Raw genomic sequence first — 22,194 nt, 5'->3', positions numbered from 1 at the left:
CCAAAAAAAAAAAAAATCATACTCTAGATTAACCTGAGGTGAATAAGGAAACACACACCCAATATCAGTGGTCACAACCATGTGTATTGCCAGAGCCAAAGCCTGGAGAAAAGCGAGGGTTGTGCCAGGCAGGGCGTCCCACATAACGTCTGTGCCATCCTCCCTGGCGACTTCTTGGGAAACCAAAGTACCTACCATAGTTTCAGTAACCATCCACAATAGATACAGCATTCAAATACTACAGTTTTATTCACTCGGATGAATTGCCTTCTGTTTGACTAAACCTGAAATAACACACAGTAAAAGCTACACATCATTATTCCAAGTGATTGCACATCTTCTTTCTTCTGAGCTTGAATTACTAGATACTTTGCAGTTTAAGAGAAGCCTTATTTTCATCTTGTACTTGAGCTGTATTTGACAATAAAAAATAGCTGAAAACATAGGAAGATATCAGTAATTTTAGCAAAAGAAATTTGAAAAATGAACCAGCTCTTTAACATCCAAAGTGCTCACACACACACACACACACACACACAGAGCACTTACTTCAGTTTCTGTGTAGGGGTTCATTCCCTTGGTTTCACGTGGTGTCGCATGCGGTCCTAAACGTGGCCCCCTCGTGCCTAAAAGAGGTCCCCCAAACCCCCCACCCGCATTTTCCACCTTGTGACACGAGCACTGTGTGCATCAGGCTGCCATGGGTGGGGGTTGGCAAAGGCTGCCTTCAGACCTGCAGGAGGTTGTGTTGTGGAGCGTTGATGAGTCACTGTGCCAGCGTGGCAGCACAGATGCCTTGCTAATGCCTGCCTGTGCAGATCTCTCTGCTTTAATAACTGTTCTTGGTGAGCATTTTGATTAAATGCTAATAAACCCAATGCCTTTGTAATATCAAGAGGATTTTTGCCTTCTGCTAGCGTATAAAGGCACACTGTGGCAATTGGTTTATTGAAGTGTTTCTTAGTGTGCCTTTTCTATTTGTCCCTGTACATCTGTGATCATTGCAACTGTGACCACTTAATTTAGCATTCCTCACACATACAACCCCTTCGTGGATCTGACCCCTTTTTTATATGTCCTATTTTGCCACACAGCGCCGCAGGACACCATCGAATTTCTTCACGTCTTCCATGCTCTCACATTGATTTCCGATCAAGCTTGAATTATTTTGGCGAGAGGTCGATTACACAAGTGCTGGATCTCACAGCCTTTGACCATGTCTGCTCCTCTCTTGTGCTCTCTCACACACAACTGCCCCCCCCACAACTGTTCTGTTGTTTATATTGGCCTTGCCTTTGCTATCTATTTTTGACTCGAGTTTCTTTGTCATACTTCGGCATACTCGTGCTGCGTGTGCGCGTGTGAGCGTGAGAGATGGAGAAGAAGTATACACGATGAATAATTCATGGTGTGGTTTCCTGGTCAGCGAGACAGACGGTGGGGACGGTGAACTGGCCCTCAGGTCCTTTTTCCCCATTACATACTGTAGTTAAACAAACCATGATTGCAGAAGGCAGCCCCATATCCAGATTACTGCTGCTTCATAACCACAGACAGGATCTGTCCCCATCCATTCATAACTCTGGCACTAGCCTAGCAGCATGACCAGTTTGGACTATATCCATACAAGAAATATTTAATGCTTCTCCTATCATATGGTAGCTTGTTGCCAAAAGCGGTTGCACACGAGTGTGTTTTATTAGCAAAGAGTAGCGAACGACCCATATGGCGTTTTTAATGGTTTTCATTTAAGAGATGACAGTAAAATAAATCTGAAAGGAAGCACAAAGTGTTAATGTTGTATTTAAATTTGACATAGATATTTAAAACCAATCCGATCTCAGTGCGATTATTTTGTTTCGGTTCTGATAGCAGATAAGTTTCTTACTTGAAAAAACAAACAAACCAATAGCTCTAGCTGCATGACCTCTGCAAACCATGCAAGTTTGCAATTCCAAAAAAAAAAAAAAAGAGGAAAAGTTCAAGCTTGAATCCCACATTATGAGCATAATGCTATTATTCTTGGTTTTAGTTAACTTCTGACCATAAATTTTGTTGCCCACAAAAGCTTGTCTGCATTATATTGGACTAATTGGTGTCACAGGCGGAGTCCAGCTTTTACTTTTGCAGCAGTTTGGAATTTAAGTACCGCTCTGCCTCTTTGTTCCCTGAAAGTAGTGAATTACGGTGCATTCGCGCCATCGCAGACGGGGAGATAAATGGGCTTGAATGGAGATGGAGAGAGAGGTAGAAACCTTCTCTCTGCTTTATGGTCACAACTCGTTTACAAGGGCGACCTTGTGTTTAGTGTGTGTGTGCGAGTCAGTGTGATGAAATTGCAACTTCATCGTCCACCCTGATAAGTATAACGTGCAAACTGTGCTAAGACTGCAACACGGTGCACACAGGGACCCACTGAATCCGTTTAGCCTATCCCCTACATGAAGGGCACTGCAGTGCTCTTCCACGTCAGTGAGGGCAATGGTATAATGCACTCTCTTATTGTCTTTCTCTACACTCCACTTCTTTTTATTCCCACACTACATTTTGCTGCTTCTGGATTTTTAAACATAGAGTTGGGCAAAATGAAGGTATAGGACATGGAGTATCAGTGTGAGTGCTCACATTCATAGACACATTCCTTGAATTATTACTGAACCTAAGGACAGAAGACTGGATGTGTTTCATAAGGAATAGAAGCAGCAGGAAAAGGAAGGGGGGGGGGAGGCTTCGGTTGTCTTTGTCGTGTCTTTATTTGCCCTTTCTCTACTTGTACTGGTCCATCTCACTTAAAAGGAAAATAGCCAAACTACATATTGGATTTTGGTCTGGCTGTGAATACCCGAGGCAGCCAGCCAGATAGCCAGCGGCTGTGTCAATAAACACGTCACTACTCGTCTTATTGTTTGGCTTCATTTATTCCGCCTTCCAGCTTGTTTGAATTTGTTATTATATCCCACCTGTCTATGCAGCGCTGTCAGGGATATTCAGATATGGCAAATAAAGAAAATGATAATAAGAGCAGACTGACTGATTGAAATTCAAAAATAGGGCTTGCTGTTTAAAACTCAGAACAGAGCTGATGAAATATATGAATACCTTTTGATCTTTCTTGGATGCTGGTAATCAAAGCAATAGACAAAAGTGCGAAACTTAAACATGATCCTGAGATGATATTTGTAAGGTGAAGTGATAGGCGTGGCATCTCTGGGTCATTTTAAGAAGGTTAATAGGGTTTTGTTTTAATGCTGCTAGTTTCATTCGCTCACTTTGAACACACACAAACGCCCAAATCCTCATGCTGCATTGCCTTCTGAGCTGCTGGGTTGCTAGGCGCTTACCTAAACGCGAACATTGGTTGACACTGTAGCAAAAATGACACGCAGTTGGCATCGGAGGCAAAATTAATAGTGTCACATTTCTTATCAGCAAATATATTATGCTCACAGTTGGGAGAATTCTGAAGCCATTTCCTTCTGAAGCACTCCTGAAATAAATGTCTTATTGACATTTGCACCTGGAATAATACTATAATTTGTTTGGGTCGTCTTGCAGTTTTCTGTGCTGCAGTTTGCTCTTGATAGTGTACAGTTCTAAAAATGGTTTATACTCCGTGTCCTTCACCGTGTGTCAGATGAATCACAGATGAGCCTGCCTGAGGAAATGGCTTCGGGTGCCTATGGTTTATTGATGGTCAGATTGATCCTATTCTGTTGATTCATAACATATTAACAGGTTGAGAGACGGATGCGTATTTATCTTTGTTTCTCCGCCATACATACATCAAATATATAGACTAGTAGTGCATGTATCAACTCTTGCAGCGTTTTGCAATCCATGCCATGTGTAGGGGTTTTGACAAGGAATCATTTGCGTAGAAAATGCCCATAAATCACCAAGATCAATGCAGTTTTTGTGTGCGTGCGACTCTGGTCTCTGTGCTAATGGTTCCCTTGACAACACAGCGGTTGCTACACATCGACATCATCCTGGCTTTAGGTTTAACCACAAGGACGTACAGGCGCAGAAATCAGCAGCCATTATAAAAAGAGACATTCAGTCCTTGTGAGACTTCGAAACTGGAAGAGCTGAGCACTTACTGACATTCACACACACATACAATCCGCTTGTAACCTTCCACACGCCATTAGTATTTTTGTGTCAGCGGTTCATGCCAGTTGTATGTTGCTTGCTTCCTTTAAAAAGTTTCTAAACACCTGTCTCCTGCTTCATTGAGGTCATACGTATCTCGACCAACCGTTTCCTCTTTTCTTTTCCCTCTGGCCTTTTCCTCTGCCTTCACAAAGCTACCATTTATCTGTGCGTGTGTCTGTGTACCCTGGCATGAGAAGGAAGGTAGCTCCAAATGATCTGAATAAGTAAACGGCAAATAAAGGCCATAAAGAGGAGAGACTTGAAGAAGTAATCCTTCACCAGCTTACCCCAGCATAATGTCGGCACACCTGCACCTTTATCCCCATCTCAGCATCGCCTTGCATCTACCTCTCCTCTCATTCCATTTCTTTATATCCCTTACCAACAACAGAGAGGCTATCTCAGTGGCTGTGTCAGCGATCAGCATCTCTTCCCTCCCCCTCCCTTTCCCTCTTTTTCTATGTTTCCCAGAGGACAGTCGGGGGCATAAAGGGAAGAACAAGCCTTGCAAAATCTATTCAAAATCCGAACGGAGATTGGGCTCTCAGCTTTAAATTCAGCCAGATAAAGCTAATGGTAGAAGTGGGCGACAGGCAGGAGGCTGTGTGTATAAGCATACTTCGATTGAGGCCAACTATAGAAATGTAGTTTCTTTAAACCCCTTTTCTGGCTGAATCTCTCTCTCTCTGAATGTGCAGGGGTGTATGCAGAGTAAGTTCCCAGAAAGGCTGGCGATAGCGCTGCAGTTTCTTAAAATGCTCCCTTTTCCAGCAGAATTTCCCTTAAAGAGAGAGTATTTGCTGATGCTTGTACTGCTTCCAAAGCCTATGGTAATTTATCTTTTTGTGACATTCATTAAGTCATTTTATTAATCTTAGTGGTGGCCGGATGTATGCCAGATGTACAGTTAGACAGAGGTTGGGAGTCAGAAATTGAATTAGGAAGACATGGAGTGCTTATATTCCTCTTATTCCCTGATGAAGTCCCGCCTCTCCCAGGTTATCTTCTGTTCTACTGATTTTCAGTTCTCAGTGTGTTTTCCCAAAAGGTTTCTTTCATTGTACATTATCAACAGCTGGGTTCCCTGTTCATACTCCAGAAAAACAAACAAACGAAAAAAAAAACTAGATTGAAATAGGTTTAGCATTCTCCTACTATGTAATGTTTTGTTAGCCTTTGGTAGTTCTGCATCTGAGACTAATGAAGGCTGTAGTTGTTAGGGAGCTGTGGTCTTGTTAGCGCAGTGGCCTCTGGTGTTTCTACACTGCTGACATTTAGCACCACTATTACAGTGGCCCCTCAAATAATGCCTGTTTGGAACGGGCAGATTGCATGCTTGCTTTGACATGACTACGGCTGTGATAACATGGACTATAGGGGTAGTTTATAGTTACAAACATAGCATACAGTTTGATCTCAATTAGACAAAATATCAAATGCAGTGAGCGTTTAGCGTTTGCTAACAATCTGATGTGCGATCCTTTAGTGGTGTTGTCGTGCCCAAATTTCAATGCCGAGTTCCCCACAGGTTTTGAATTTACCTGCGGCGGTGGTGGTTGTGGTGATGGTGGTGGGCGGCAGCACAGAGTATGACTGATGTCCACACAGAGTCATGCAGTTTACCGAGGGTGTAAGTAACCCCGCATGCAGGCGGTCATTAGTAGAGAAAAGCTAACAGTAAACAGCTTTTACCCAAAGTGTGACGATGGCACTACACATGCTAAGTAGCTCAGAGGAACAATTGAGAAAAGCAGGCACATCTACAGAGACTCCTTCATTTATTAGCCTGACACACCCACAGACAAACGCTTATTTCCACATACATGTTATACTGCCACTCCATATTGTTAATTTGTCACCTCATCACAACTTGTTAGCCACTTTTGGCTGAGAATTGACATCCAGGAACACATAGAACACACACAATCACACACACAGTTATTATCTCCTGGAACAATACTAATAGATGCATGTACTGCTGTGAGCAAACAGTTTGTGCCTCTGCTGCCAACAGAGTAGGATGGTGAATAGTTGCCAAATCTCCTCTACCCTGAGCCTCCTCTATTTCTCCTCTCCCCAACAAAAACCCTAACCTTTCTGTGCCTCCCATTTCTGTTTTAATCTTTACTTTAATCATTTTCCTCTTCTCACTCTGTATATTCTTCCCATGGGCTGAACCACATCCTCTTTTTTTTTTCTTCTCAAATTTGCACATTACCACTCTGTGATTTTTCAGTTTTTTTCCCTTTCCTGGGCTCACCAGGCTCTGATGTTTACACTCTTCGAGCACAAACTTGGTTTGAAGTTGTTTTTGTTGCGATAACAACAAAACTATAATTGATGGACAAACACAAGCCTGTCTGCACATATACGCCTTTGATGTGTCCGGTCATGTTTAATTAGCTGGAGTTAGTGGCGAAGGGGAAAGAGAAATATAACTCCCTCGCTAATTATTGGCTCCCCCGTCGGGCAGGAACTCTCATATCAGCCGGGCTGTCGAGGTCACGTACAGCTTCGGGCCACATTGCCCTCGATTCACCTGCTCTCGAAAACATCTTTGATCTGAAGTGCTTTAGAAGTCCCTGAAAAAAGAATCACTGTTCAAGGTATCTGCAGTGCTGACAATCTGGTTGTTCAGTGATGACGCGACGAATCCTACTTCCGGGTCTAAATAGTCTGCGTTTAATATGGCTTTTGTGTTGTTAACATGTTTAATGTTATGTATTTTCTTCTATTTGATCTCAAAAAGCTCCTAAAACAGTCAGTGATCACTGTTGACCTCCCTTGGCTTTTATTACCGCTAATCATTTATTTAAGCTCAGTTTTTAAAACCTTAGGATGTAACTACAGCCCAGCCCATGCAGCAGTATATGAATGACTAACCTCGTATTGTGGATGGATTATCTCAGTTGTTCTCCTGGCTGAAGTTTGGTCCTTTTACAGCATCCTGCCATGCGATTACATTTGTTTCTGACCACCGAGAAAACTCACGTTAACTTTTATCGAGTGGGAAAAAAGTTAGCTTGTTTATATTATGCTAACATACCTGTGTCGCTAGCAGTCACGTAGCACATCATTATATACCAGCTAGCCCAACTTCAGTAACCCTACAAACGTCACTGCTGTTTAGTTTTCTGTCTTCATTTATGTTGGAAGTGATAACAGAGCTGTACGTTTTAATTTGTTTCCAAAACCCCGCAGTCAGGACATGCTATATTGTATTTAGATAGAAGCTAGCGAGCTAACTCCCTGCTAACTTCTAACTCCGTTAAATGTCATAAATTCCGTTTTCATGGATGCCTGGATGTTAAGCTCAATTGTTACACCTGGTAGAGCAGAACGCTGATCATTTTATTAAAGATGTTATTTCTTAAACATCAAAATGTTAAAAATTACATTGATTTTTTTTCACCTTCCGCTGACGTTCACTTAGGCTGGTCCCACTGCAGAAGATCTTACAAACTTAAGTTTTTGTGTGTCTTCTGACTTCAATAAACTGCCACTGGGTCTTTTTGCCTGTTTTCTGAGATGACATATGCTTTGATCAGTTTTTATGTGGAGGTGGCATAGTTAGACTGCCACAGGTTCACTCCTACAATCACTCCTACACAAGCACTTTCACATAGACAAACATGCTGTCACGCATCTGTGTTTCAGTTGTTACAGGGAGCCAAATTCAGCCCTAAGATAAGAGAGCAAAAACACACTGGACATCACAGCTTTGCAGAACACGTCACTGCTCTTTTCCCTCTTTAGACCGAACGCTAAACAGATTTATTTGAAATCCGAATTAAAGGGGAGAGAGAGATGTTTGCAAAAATATGGCATTGTTTCCCTGCCACATCAGATCTGCCATTAGATATTTTTTTTCTTCAAAGTAAGGGCTGCATTTTAAGTAGGCATGCTTGGAGATGATGTTTATTTGGGCTGCATTAAATCTTTTGGATGGCATTAGTGCCTGAATCCACTTCCCCATGAAAACAGCTTGCGAGCTTATTCCCCCCCCTTTCTTTTTTTGAGTATACAGGAGCTGCATTTACATTTTATTCCACTTAGATTAAGTTCTTAGCAAAGTCTGACAATTTTTCAAATACCCCCTACTAAATGTTAAAAACTCAAGTGAGGGGGGAGGGGTGGGTTGGACGCCACTTTGTACAGTGCAGTGGGGCTTAAGCTATAGACTGCAAACAGAGACTGGCTATTGATTAGTTTGATCTTTAAAGATCACTGCTGACCCAACCGCACACACACACTTAAACACATGCTGTATTTTGCTGCAGCGACTGAATAATTTTGGCTCCACGTGAAAGCTGTGTTTCAGCCCCGTTGTTGCACGACGCAGCTTGTCAGTGCTTTCCTCTTGACGTTGCTTTCCTTTGCCATTCTGTGCTCAGCGGTGCACATTTTCTCAGCAAGTCTTTCACATTAGCACACTGCTTGTCATCTTGAAGTCCAGATCAGAGTAAATGCATGAGCCTACAGTTACTACACAGTGAACTCTGAGCTCTTCTTTAAAGTACACAATAGGGGCACAATAGGGGCTTCTTATTTATTGCAATCACATTGTAAATTCTCCTTTCAGCTTCATTGCTCTGTGTTCTTATCCCTCCCCTCTGTCTGCCTCTTTTTCACACTCCTTTTCTTCTTCTTCCCCTACGTTCCTTCTTACATACGACGCTGCTGTCCTCTGACATGCCAAATTGGAGTGTCATAGATAATTTGGATTTTTTGCCCTCACCGTTGAGCTCAGTTCATTCTCTCTCCCTTGTCCGTTGTTGTTGTTGTTTTGTTTTCTTCCCCCCTCCTCAGTTTCTTCTTTTTCTTGTTCAGTACAGGGCACCATTTTGTAACCCCGCTCCCACCCCTCCACGATCACCAAAATGTCTATGCTCAGATACACACATTGTCACCCTTGAAAAGATGAAGTCCCAGAATACTCTCCATAAACTCCATGCACTGCTAGTTGCATTGAGTATCAGTCTTCTGGTTTGCAAGAAAAGCTTCCTTTGTCCTCATTTCTTCCCATGCAGCATAAAAGCAGAGATTTTCTCAGTAACACTTTGTGTATGGGCTTCTTCTGGTCTTTCATGGACTCTTTTGCGTGGAAACGTACAAAGATGGAGGGCAAAAACACAAATGCAGTTCTGAAAAGTCACATTGGTGTTCTAGTTGTGTGGTCCACACATGACAGCATGAATCTAAATGAATGCCTAAATGGCTAAGAAAATTAGAAGAAGTGAAGGACGTCTCACTGCAGTCACTTCACAACACATCTATGCTACAGTATACATGTGGTGTTCTCTTTGGCTTGATAATAAAAGTGTCAAAGTAGTACAAACGTCATTTTCAGAAGATCAAGAATATTGATTATAAAGGAGGTCAGCGGTCAGAACATTTGCTTGGCAGCTTGTGCATATTTCAGCGCTAAACGGGGAGCCGGAGCTCGTTAATACATTTCAGGGTAAACATATCAAAGCAGTCCAGTAAAGATGACATAAAGGCATCTGAACCGCGTGGCTTTGGCTGCTCTTGTGCGTTTCTGTATAAACGTGTTTGTGTGGGTGAGTGAATGAGGTTTGATCCTGAGTGCAGTCTCCTTGGTGATACTGTGCCTGTGATGATGATTTCTCCCCAGGGCGTAAATCTCAACAAGCAGTGAAATTAATGGTCAGTGGCTTCATTCTTTTTTTTCTTCTTCCCCCCTCTCTTTGGTGTCTATGTGTGCACGCGTGTGTGTATTTATGTCTTTATTTGTGTTTAGTGTGCGCACAAACACCTCAGCATACCCCACCTCACATATGTCTCAGTCCCCTGTTTGTTGCTCTCAGTGGACATGATTTAGTACACACACAAAAACACACACACACACACACACCTAAGACTCAACTGTTGGATGGGATCATAAAAGTAAGGCTTCATCGTCTCTTGCTGTTAAGAAAACAGGGATGTTTTTCACCCACCAAAAGGGCAATAAACTCTGTCTCACAGGGAGTAACACACTTGAGCGGTTAGCTCGTGGGGGGAGGAGGAAAAAAAAAAAAGCAGCCCACCTGTCATTCACTCTCTGTTACGGCAGCAAAATCTGTGGGAATTTGACCACGGTGTATGTCAGTCTATTGGCATACACCTATTCAACATTACAGCCTCAACTGCACTAGGCACATTGCCAGCAGGATACTGCGATGAAATTTCTTCTTCTGCCTCTGTTGACTTCAGTAACAACAAATCATATCACCAGCTGGTCACTGAATATGGCTATTTGCATCAATTTTCACACAGCTGAAGCAGATGCACCGGCACGCATCCACTTGCCTTTCCTCTAATCCACATGCACAACTGTCACCATTACCTTCCTTAAACGTTCCTTGATTTTTCAAAATGAATATCTGCAAAGCTCGTAAAATGTATTCTCAGTGTAGCATGCATTCTTCGTGTAGTAATGTTATTAGTAAGGATAATGCAGTAAAGCCAAATGATTAACACAGAGTAAGTTAATAATCCAACTCCCTTAAACCATCAAAATTTTGTCATAATAAGCACGTCCCTGCTTTATTCTTCTGTCTTTGTGCTGTGGTTTGCCGTTTCCACCTTTGACTCTGCTCTCTGTTACAGTCTCTCTATTTGACATTAGGACCCAACAACTCTTTGGCCCTGACTCATGTTGACTCACAAGGCAGCACGCTCACAGGCCTGCTTAGAATATCCTCTCCTCTGCTCCACTAGCACAGTGGCTAGTGTTCACACAGAAATCCTAGAGTATGCACCGTGCAGCACACATCCTTCGCTTCAACTGGGGATTCAAGGCAGTTTGCATACTCGGTTATTAACAGGAGTATATTTTTTAGTACTAACTAATCCATAAAAGAAAAATGCATGGTTAAATGTTGCGCTTATGGATATGCAAATTATGGAGTTATCACAAAAAACAACACTTGAACGTTAAGAAGCAACACCTTTGGATTTTTTGTTGTTGTTGTTGTTTTTTGGGAGACATTTTGCAGATATGTTTTTGAGGAGTTGGCTTTTGCATGGCTGATGCTGTTGATTACAATGGCTGTAGGTGTAGGTTAAAATTAAAGAAATACTTTTACTCGTCCCAGCTTCTATACTGCACGGTAATTAACATGAGGAAAAAAACCTAATTAAAAGATTGCATCAAAATAATTGGGTTTTTGAAATGTCCTGCAATCCCCTTTTAGTTTAAAATGAACTCCTTTAGTCTTTTTTTTTTAATTGAATAGAGGAGCGAGTATGTTTACTTTCCAGCAGGTTTAAGTACTTTGACCTTTGACACTGAAAGCATACACACCTCGTCCCTGCTATTCCATTTCATTCCTTTCTGCTTTTATATTCCTGAGTATCTCTTACTCAAGCACAGTGGTCCATTTCTTGTATCAGCACTTCTCATCTGCTGCACTCTGCTACGTAACCCACCCCCCCTCCTCACACACACACATACTCTCCTTGTGGTGCAGATCAGGCCATTCACCAATCATGCGAGAGCCATGACGGCCAAGTTATATATCCCCTATTCCATCTGTAGCTGGCACTCTTGCATCACATTTGCTCTGTTTCCTCTTCCCCAAGTGCCTTTGCTTTTGCTTTCTTTCACTCTTCCTGAATTCCTTTCCCCTCTTTTGGTAGCTCCATTTCCATCTTTTCCTCATTTTCAGGTTAGTTTTTTTTTCAATTGCTTTTCCTCCATTTTTTTTCCTTTCTCCCACCATGCTTATCTTTCTTTGTGTCTTTTAATTAACCTCTTCTCATCACTTCCATGTTGTCTTCTGTATTTCTTTTAGTCTCCCACCACATCGAGTTCTGCCACATTTTTCTGCGTACTTATTTTCTGTGATTGCTTTCTCTTTTTTTTTCTTTTCTCTCTCTTTTTCTTTTTTTTTTTTGGTAAAAATCAATTTTTACCAAATTTCCACCTTCCCAATAACTTATTTTAAGTAATCTGTCACGAAATCTCACTTAAAATGTCTTTGATATATCTTAGTTTCTATATCATTACCTCTTCTTTGTCCTCTAAGTCATCTCCCTCCCTGCCCTACAGGCTCGGTGAGCTGTGGTTAAATAGGTTCATCTTACCCTGCTTCCTCTTTCAAATGGCTTCATGATTGCTAATGAAGCTCATAAACAGGAAAAGGAAAAACATGATGTGGAGGAGGAAGGGATGTGGAGAAGTGTTTTCCATGGAGACGGGCTCTTCACCGACTGGCAAGCTGATTGGCTGATTGATGACCCTGTAGCCATTTTGACCGATTAGCATGATGGAGCCTTTTATAGCACAGTGCAGCCTAATATGTGATCACATTGCACAGCATACTTTCTCTTTCTACTTCTGGGTTGAACAGTGTGATGAAGCATAATCCCCATCCTGCTATACCTCACTGGGGCAAAGGAGGTGTATCATAGCACTGCCAAGCATATGATAGACTGTCATAACAGAGCTAAATGCGTAATATGGTGCTTACATCTGTCCAGTTAGTTACAATCCATCTAATCCCACAACATTATCTATTTAAAAAGAGCGTGCTGATCCTGCTTTCTTACACTTGTTTGAACATTCCTCTCACACGTGTCCCATTAGAGACAATCGGGAGCTCATTGTCTGGATTTGCATAGTTATCAAAACAATTACAAGTAAACAAAAGATGTGGGAGACAACGGCATGCAAACTGAGATATGAGAATTAGCTAGAAATGGTCAGTACAAGATGAAGTGGTCACATTAACTCTTCAATTTAAATAATTCAACTTGCTATCTTTTCTTTCTGTTGCATTTCTATACGTATCCCAGCACACTACAAAATGAATATATGGCAGAAAAAGCGGGGTAGGATAGCAAGAACTGTTGCTGATTTGATCTCATTTTTGTCCAGGTGGCCTGTCTGGACAGCCCTGGATGCACTGCAGTAGGTTAGTTTTTCTCAAGTTAGTCATATCGGAACATAAAATCTATTTTTTTGCATTGTGTATCAGGAGATTCTTTCCTTTTGGGCTGCCTCTAAATATTTCCAGCTCTCATCGTTTTTGTCTTGTTTTATTTTTTTTCTCCAGATGTCTCTTTTCATTGGGATGGTTATATCATACCCCTGTAATGTACAATGTTAGACCTCTAAATTATACATGCTCCTATTCTACAACAATTTGATGTTTCCAAGCACAAGACATCTGCTAAAACATTTGTAAAAAGGTGTGCTTTGCTGTGTCCTTCAGCAGTCTTTTTTGACCTCCATTTCTTACACCAGCACACTTCATCTCCATCTTGTCCGTTTCAAATTTTTAGGAACTGGACTTTTTACCCCTTCAAATAAACATCAGTCTGCTCTTCTGTTAGCCTCTATTGCATATTGAGCTGATATGCTCTCAGCTTTTGTCACACTCCTTTTTTTTGTTTAATATTTAACCTCTGTCGCTATACTTCCTGTGACACAAAGTTTGAAATGTCACATTGTCGAAGAGAGAAGTTCAGATATTTTAGGTGCTCACCTCACAAGTACTACTTTTAACCAGCTTTTTATTTGCCACGCTTACTTATTATGTAAACAGGTGTTGTGAACTTCACTACCAGCCATAAGCTTCGCTCCCAGTACACATCTGTGACTGTGGATCTTTTCACGTCTTCGTTCTAATAATGTTTTGATTAGCTAAGGAGTATCTATGCTGGTTGTGATGATTATGATCAACACAACTCCCACGGAGATCTTTTGTAGTATTCTCTTGGTCATCTCTCACCCACATGTTGCCCACTCCAAGCATGGTATGTTGCTGTTTACTGAAATGTTCTCCCAGTGTACTGCACACCACCTTCTCTTTTACATTTTAACAAACAGAGCTCGAGACACAGTATTGTCATTAAATAAGAGGAAAAAGAAACATTCACAGAAAATGTTGGCGGGTCTTTAATGCCCCTCGGCCGAATTCCAGAAAGACAAAATACGTGGTTTACCTGTCTCACAATACTACAGGCGGTGTTTCCTATCCACGGTGTATCATTTTTTGTTCGAACTGTGTGGCTTTATTATGATTGAGAGGGGTGATATTGTTGAAGATGAAAAATGCACAGTTAACAGTGAGACCCAAATGCATTTGTCACCATAAAAAGACCCCATACTGATTGATGAAGCCCCAACAGCTGGAAATGTAATGAAAAGAGATATGAAGATCTATATTTTTTGGCAAAGTGCACCTTTTTCACTCATTACGTTTGTGATTAATAAGACTACCTTGCAATAGAGAAAATGAGGTAGGTAACACAGATTGGATTCTTGAAGCATTATATCATGAGCATTTCAATTAAAGTATTTGTAATGGCACTGCTGTATGTCTCTTTGACTAGACCATCAGTTCTTTTTAACCTGTTAACATGTTTGTTGAACTTAAACTTTCATCAAATGCGTGCTTTGATCAGCCACAGGCTGATAAAAGCATCATGACAGTCACTCATGTAAAAGTAAGCGAAAAATAAAAAAAAGCAGATTGTTGCTGTAAATAATATAATGGGACGTGTGGAGGGATATTTTAAAAAAACCCATCCACTTGTGCACCATGATTCATTCTGCCTGACTCATTCAGCACACTTAGAGTTAAAGTATAGCTGCAGCATCTTACTGCAGTGTCTAAAGCATTTGGCTGATTGTTACAGTATACGCCAGGAAAAGAAGAGAAAGGGGGGGGGAAAAACATCTCTTTCTAATACTTTTTTTTTTCTTCCAAAAATCCTTTTTATTGCATTTATAACATTTGGCACAGTACAAATTCTTGGTGCTTTTACAAGATAAACCTGTAAAGATCAACACTGACCTTTTTTTTTTTCCCCGGATTTTGTTAAAGAAAGTCTTCTCTGTATAAATATTCTTTTTTCTTATCACTGCATTCTCTGTAGCATGGTGTAAAAATCACACAGAATGCCCTCTGTTAAAACAAGACTACCCTCATTTTTCAAAGTCAAGACAGCATCTTAAACAACTCATTATTTTAAATAGAAGTTACAAGTTAGAAAATAGTTTCAATTTCTTTTTAATATACGTTTCTCTATCACCAACCCATGGTAATTTTAGTTCGTCCATATATATATATTTATTTATAAGCATGTACAACAAGAAATCATCAGTCTTTTAAGTTTTGCACTCTGTACAAAAGTATGTCCTGTCCTTTTTTCGTTGTGCATTCTATTGCATGATTTTAAATGAGGAAAGGACAAGGGGCGTGTGAAAGAGGGGTGAGTAGGAGCTAGGAAACTGGGAAAAGGGGTGAGATCCTTTTGGAGGGGCCTTTTTAAATCTGAGTCTCCTGTACCTTCTCCTTGTTGTGAGTTTTTACGACATAGGGCTCAGCCATTGCTGTGATGGCACTGGGCAAGGTTCGCGGCAAAGAGTTCCCAACATTGTTGTCTGTCCATTTAGCCCCATGGCCAGTCGGTTTATAGGTATTATATTTGGGCTTTAGAGTGCTGTAGTCCACCATATGAGAGCTGTAGTCCAGTTTATGTGGACTGTAATCCAGTTTAGGTCTCTGAGTTTGTGGACTGAAGTCAGACTTGAAGGCGCTGTAATCCACTTTGTGGGGGCTGAAGTCAGTCTTGAAGGCGCTGTAATCTGTTGCAGTTTTATGTGGGGTGTAGTGGTCCTTAGCTTTGTAGGTACTGTCTGTTTTAGATCTCTGGGCACTGTACTCTGTTTTGGATTTAGGCTGAGTGCTGTAGTCGGGTTTAAATGGGCTGTAATCAGGTTTAGGTCTTGGGTGTGTACCAAAATCAGGTTTGAATGGACTATATTCAGTTTTAGGTCTATGTTGTGTGTTGTAGTCTGATTTTAATGGGCTGTAGTCATGTTTAGGTTTCGGCTGAGTGCTATAGTCCCGTTTGAATGGACTGAAGTCACTCTTCTGCCTGGGATGAGTGCTATAATCTAGTTTGAATGGGCTGTAGTCTGATTTAGTTTTTGGATGAGTACCAAAGTCTGGCTTGAAAGGGCTGTATTCTGCTTTAGGTTTGTGGGTGCTATATTCTGGTCTAAATGGGCTGCAGTCAGGCTTTGGTCTGTGAAGGCTAAAATCCGGCGTAGATTTGTGTGTGTTGTAATCTGTGATGGTTTTGTGGCTGCTAAAGTCCATATTTGGCTTATATGTGGTATACTCAGCCTTTGGCTTGTGAAGTGTGAAATCAGGCTGGGGTTTGTATTCAGCCTTGGGTTTGTGAAAGCTGTAGTCAGTCTTGTGGCTGATAAAGTCCAACTTGTGTATGCTGTTATGGTCTCGGATTTCAGGCAATGTGAGAGCTGACTCTTGGGCTGCAGATGCTGGTGGTGGAAGGTCCTCCTCATCCACCTGAATAATCTCAACAGTGCGGGCAGCTGCCACAGTGCTCCTCTGCTGGTGGCGCTTTCTCAATTTGTAGAAGGCAATGAGCATGACAGCAGCCAATAGTGTCACTGCCACAAAGCAGCCTATTATAATCTTAGTAGTCTTCATCACTTCATCAAGGCTAGGCCCAGACTTGCCTGGTTTGTTAGTCGATTGAATTCCTGGCAACACAGATGGTTTAGCTGCCCCTGGTGGACTGTCGGTGTTTTGTAACAGTACAGTTGGGGTGGAGATGAAGACTGGTTGAAAGACAGAAGGAGAGGCAGTTGTAGTTGTTGTCCCTAGGCCTACTCCTCCCCCAGCAACACCAGCGCCTGCAGCAGCTGCAGTGGTTGTTGTAGTTTTAGGTTTGGGCATCTCAGTGGTTGGCCCCAAGACCTCCACGGTCACTGTGGTAAAGTAACTTAAGTTGGATGTATTAAGCTCAGCTGCACTCACATTGAGGTAGGCTGAGGCATTAGAGTTCCCAGCTGCATTGGAGACCATGCAGGTATAGGTGCCTGTGTCTACTGCAAGGACATTTGAGAAATTAAGGGTACCATCATTGAGGACTGATATTCTCGGGTGACTAGAGGCATGTGTCAGTATAGTGCCGTTGGGTAGGAGCCAGCGCACTGAAGACATTGGAGCTGTGCGGCATCGAAGCTCAGCCACTCGCCCTGCTGAGATGTTCAAGTCCCTTGGTGCATCAGCAATGAATGGTGCAGAACACTGGACTGCAGCACCCTCACCTCGGTCCACGTCCACCAGCTGTCGACCTCTCATGCTCGCAGGGGAGTGACAACGTCCACAGCAAGTTGAATTAGTAGGGATGTACTCCCTTAGCCAGCGTGCTAACCATACAGCCTCACAACCACAGTTCCAAGGGTTATGGTGGAGGTGGAGCTCCACCAGGTACCTGAGCGGGGAGAACAAATCATGTGGCACAGCGCTCAGATTGTTATGGGCAAGATTAAGCTCCACCAGTGAAGATAGGTCATCGAAAGCATTGCGCTCTATTACTGTGATTTGAGAGTTCATCACCCATAGCTTTTTCAATGAGCGCAGACCTTTGAAAGAGCCTGGTTTTATCATTGGAAAGAGATTTTCAGAAATCTCTAGCTCCTCGAGGCCTTTGAGGGGACTTAGGTTTGGCATATCACCCCTTATGTTGCACATTCCCAGGTTGAGGTACTTGAGATTTTGTAGGCCCTCAAAAGCTCCTTCTGAGATGTACTCCAGTTTCCTTAACTCTCCCAGGTCCAGTCGCATGAGTGAGGGTACCCGGTTGAAGGCATAGGAAGGAATACTTTCAATGGGGTTGTTCCTCAACCATAGTTCTCTTAGTTTGGATAGGTATTCAAAGGCCCCACTGGGCACCACCGTCAACCGGTTGTCAAACAGCTCCAGTGTGTTGAGGCTGGTGAGTCCATTAAACGCGCCCACCTCAATCTGCCGAATGGCATTTCGCCCAAGCTGGAGCACCTCAAGGTGGTGCAGATGGCGGAAGGAGTCAGCCTGCACCGCCTCAATGGCGTTTTCCATTAGATTGAGGTGTCGCGTGTTGGCAGGAATCCCAGGGGGGACACGGGTGAGGCCACGACGGGTGCAAACCACTTTCCCCTGCTGATTACTACAAGAACACTGCGGTGGACAGCCCTGGGGTCCTTGAGACACCGCCGCCCCCGCCAAGGCCAGGGAGGCGCTGCTCCACGCTTGCACCATCAGGAAGACTACACAGAGCAGGGCGGCTTTCCTGGCACGATGCACAGCTACCCGCCCCAGGAGACTCATGATGTGGCACGTTCATAATTCAGCATCATCTGGGGGGGAGGATGGGGATGTTTGGGGCTGGTGTTTTGGGGGTGTGGGTGCAAGGAAATTAGCTGTTTGGCTAGCAGTACTGTTTATGGGGCCAAAGTAATAAGGTTAAGGGAACTGATGTGGGCAAGGGGAGAGCAAGGGTTTAGGTGGTTGCTAAGGGGCAAGAGGACTTGACCTGTCCTCAGTTAAGGGGTGATTTTATTTCCATGAACTGTGCTCAGGGGCAGAAAGAAATGGGGTGGTGGAGAGGACTGGCTTTTCTGAAATATGTGTATGAGAAGAACATGATGGCAAATTAAGCAACCAAAAACCGTATTACAAGACAGAGGGGAGGGGAGGGTGTTACAAATTGATGCAGAGAGGGTTTGAAACACTAGACACCTACCTCAAGTTATTATTACAGGTCCTTGAACTGAGATATATAGCTTCCCTCCTTTTTGCAATCAGAAAGAGCTGATGTATTCGCATCAGATGTATTTATATCCAAGAGCAGCAAAGAAAACCTTTTATGTTTGCCCTGTCAAAACGGGCATCAGTGCCAAAGAGCTTAAACAAGATGAGCCCTTTTGTAAATCCATACATCCAAAGAGAAAGGTTCGAAGGCCCTTTTGTGAATGTTTTTCTTCCTTTACGTGCCGATTACCAAGAAAAAAAAAAAAGGAGGGGGGAAACGACTGTAGCTAGGAATCCAGTCAGGCTCCCAAAGCAGCAGTGCTCCCTTGCTCGCTCTTCGCTGTCGGCTCCTCTTCTCTTGCTTGTCCTTGGAATCCGACAGTTGATCCCCCCGTTAAACACCTTAGCCAGGTCTCCATAGTCCAGGCAACCACAGAGATGCACACGCACTATTGTTTTTTGTTTTGTGCAACAAAACCCAAGGCAGGAAACAACAAAAGGAGGGAGGGAGGTAGAAGAAATTACAATTACAGAAGGATAAAAAAAACAAAAAAAAATCCAGTCCTTTCCAGTGTTCTATGTTTTTTGTTTGTAGTGGAAAGGAGGGGTTAAAAAAACAGGAAAAAAAACAGTCCTCCTTATCTGTATTCCTCTTTTCACTTTTTAGTAGTCAATCAGTTGGTCGGTTGGTCAGTCTGACAGCCCTTCTCCCTCTCTTGCACTCTTTTCTTTGCTCCCCTTTTCAACGCAGTGTCATGTCCACTTGATTCTTCTTTATTTTATTTTTTCTCTCCTTTCCTCCTGGGGAGCTCTTGGCAGCAGTTGAAAAGGCTAGGCGACACACACAGCCTTCATTATCTTCTTTCTCCTCTTAACTAGCCACATGCTCCAGCCTCGGCAGCCGCGGTGGCGACAGCAGCAATTGCGAACGCACACACACCATCCCCACGAAGCATACAGCAGCAGTAGCGAGCACACACACAGCAGCAGCTGCAGCCTGCCTCCCGTGCACTTCCCAATAATCCGTCAGTTTCTTCAGAGGAGGAGTGGGGTGGGGGATGGAAGGGGGTGCTGGGAGGAGTGGGGGTATTGTAGCTGGGTTGATCGAGGTGGGTTAGAGGGAGGAGGGATGGCGCGCAGTTTCTCCTTCCTCTCTCTGGGTTGTTTCTTTTTTCTTCTTGTTTCCAGTTCTTTTCTTTCTTTTTTTTTCTCCCCCTCCTTTTCTTGTGGTGATCAGCACCCCCTCGCAAATGCAGCGTCCAACTGGGAGAGGAGCAAGGCAGAGAAGGCAAGCGCTGGGCAAGCGCGGCTTACAGGCGTGACGTTAACAGCAGCGTCGATGTGGAAAGGATCCGTTGTAGCAGCGAAAGAGAGAGCGTGCACCGTCTCTCTATCTCCCACTCTCTCTCTCTTTCTCTCACACACACCCTCTCTTGCTCTCCCTCACACCCTCTTTCTCTCCCTGCCTCCCTCACACTCTCTGCAGTGTCCTGAGGTATTTGGGTGAGCTCAAAGCACTCAGACCTTTTTAGAGATCTACCTCTTCAAAAACCAGTTTGCTCCTGCTGTCCTTCGCTCTCCTTTTTTTTTTTTTTTTTTTTAATGCTCATAGTCTCTTGTTCTGTGGCTTTCTGTGGCTTTTGTGGCTTAGGGGAATGGACAGGCTGTCCAAGCACAAGTCAGAGATGGACAGTGGCATCCCCACAGCAACCATATTTTAACCCCCTCGTACCCAGCAGTACTCCAAACATTCCAACGACTCTGGCAAAGCTTTCCAGTTTTGCTTTGGTGGTAAGGAAAGGCTGATGGGTCACCGCTTCTCTCACTTTCTAGTTTCCTCTCTTTTATCATGCTCTCTCTCTCTCTATCTTTTCTCAGCCCCCTCACTCTTTATCTTTGTTTTCCTTTCACTTGAGCTCTCTTTGCTCTCACTCTTTTTGCCTCGTCCTTTCGTGAAAAATAGGGGAACATGAATGGACTGCTGACGCATCCTGCTTGGAGCGGTGCTTGGGTTTGATGCAGTGTGTTATGTGCATTAACTCCCTCCACCCACTCCACCCTCACCCTCCTCACTATCTTTCCCACTTTGCTCACTCCTGATCTGTCATTGTGTCACTCTTCTGGCTGGCTATTTATTTTTTTTACATGAAGCCTCTTAGAAGTTCAAGTTTACACAACTTTTTTGGTCACCAAATTCCATCTTTAGTTTTGTTTCACAGGTTGGAATGAAGTATAATCCCCATTTCTTGCTTCAGCTCCAGGAAATTAAAAGTTTACTTTGTTAAATCCATAATCAGATACTTTTACTCAACTCGGGACTGCAGTAGGACTTCAGAAGTGACTCTAAAATCAAAGAATTTCTTTAAAAGAATACTGGAAAATAAATACTGGAAAGTGAAGTACATTGTATATAATGGAGACTCTCCATCCTCTTCCACGTCATACGCCTCTGAAGGTAGTTAGAGCACTTTAAACAGGCAGGCCTTAACCCTCAATTTGAGCACAAACTGTCGCCCCGGAAAGCACACAGCCATAAAGGTCATGTTAAAAGAGGCACAATAGAGAAAACAAGACAAGCTTTACCTTCCTGATGGAAGTGGGAGAGGTAGAACAAATGAAGCAGACTGTCCTGTAACCCTCTACCTCACATGATTTGCACCAGCCTCATGCCCATTAAACAAGGTAGCAGTGTGGGTAATTTATGCTTGGTAAAGCTAGCTGTGACACTGCTGCTAGGTGTGTGCATTCGTGTCCAAGGTAGAGAGTAAGCGTGTGAAAAAAGAGAGACAAAAAGAGGGAGGAGAGAAGGCACACGAGCTAGAAAAGGTCACACTGCCTGTAGCGCAGTACGTTATTCCCACTGGCACAGGAGTATAGAGCCAACTCCTATATTATACACACACAGACTTTCTCCTTGACTTCACTGCAGTTGAATATGAACAGGCTTCAATGAAGCACATGTAACAGCGAGGTGGCAGCCACAGGAGTATAGGGGAGATTTTCCAGTATTATGAAAGAAAAGCTATTTCGTCTCCTTTCCTCTGGGATTGCATAGCATCGCAGGCTTGCAGAGCATGATATCGCAGGTGTACTGCAGCTTCTTTAGTGCATTCTCCAAGCAACTGATAATGTGAGATAATGCACTTGCATTTAAACAAGCATGCTGGAGCAGTAAGCTGGACATGGAAGCTCGCAGATGTGATTTTTAGGTACAGAAGTTAAATTTACTACTGTGTGCATAACGGCACTCCTTTGTTTGTGTCGGGTGCTGCCTCTGCACTGTTCTTAAGTGTGGTGTACCACTGTTTCATGAGCAAGTGACCCAGAATGGGTTCAGGTTGCGTTTAACCCACCCAGGACAGTACTTCTTGGACTAATGTCTAACCAAAATCATCCACTGACCCGTAGAGTGACCACCACTGCAAGGGCAGCTCTCGCCTCTTGGCCCTTATCTTGTCCATTTCTCTCTTAGCTG

The 22,194-nt window shown here is 43.1% G+C and overlaps 2 protein-coding genes across 2 annotated transcripts in view; one reads left to right on the top strand and one right to left on the bottom strand.

Annotated features, from left to right (window-relative positions):
• The window catches only part of snd1 (staphylococcal nuclease and tudor domain containing 1), a 175,726-nt gene that overhangs the window by 64,685 nt on the left and 88,847 nt on the right, over nt 1-22,194 (top strand). The window lies entirely within an intron of this gene.
• Nucleotides 14,860-20,315, bottom strand: lrrc4.1 (leucine rich repeat containing 4.1). The gene has a single exon (XM_086269025.1). The coding sequence runs from the start codon at nt 18,294-18,296 to the stop codon at nt 15,438-15,440; it is 2,859 nt and encodes a 952-aa protein (XP_086125151.1). The 5' UTR covers nt 18,297-20,315; the 3' UTR covers nt 14,860-15,437.

This window comes from Aulonocara sp. 'chitande type north' Nkhata Bay, linkage group LG17 (assembly GCF_057382095.1).
Source record: "Aulonocara sp. 'chitande type north' Nkhata Bay isolate Kocher_YH1m ecotype deep benthic linkage group LG17, A_spYH_male_GT1.1, whole genome shotgun sequence".
NCBI lineage: Eukaryota > Metazoa > Chordata > Actinopteri > Cichliformes > Cichlidae > Aulonocara > Aulonocara sp. 'chitande type north' Nkhata Bay.
The sequence above is the reverse complement of the archived record's forward strand: the minus strand, read 5'-3'. Positions and strand labels throughout refer to the sequence as shown.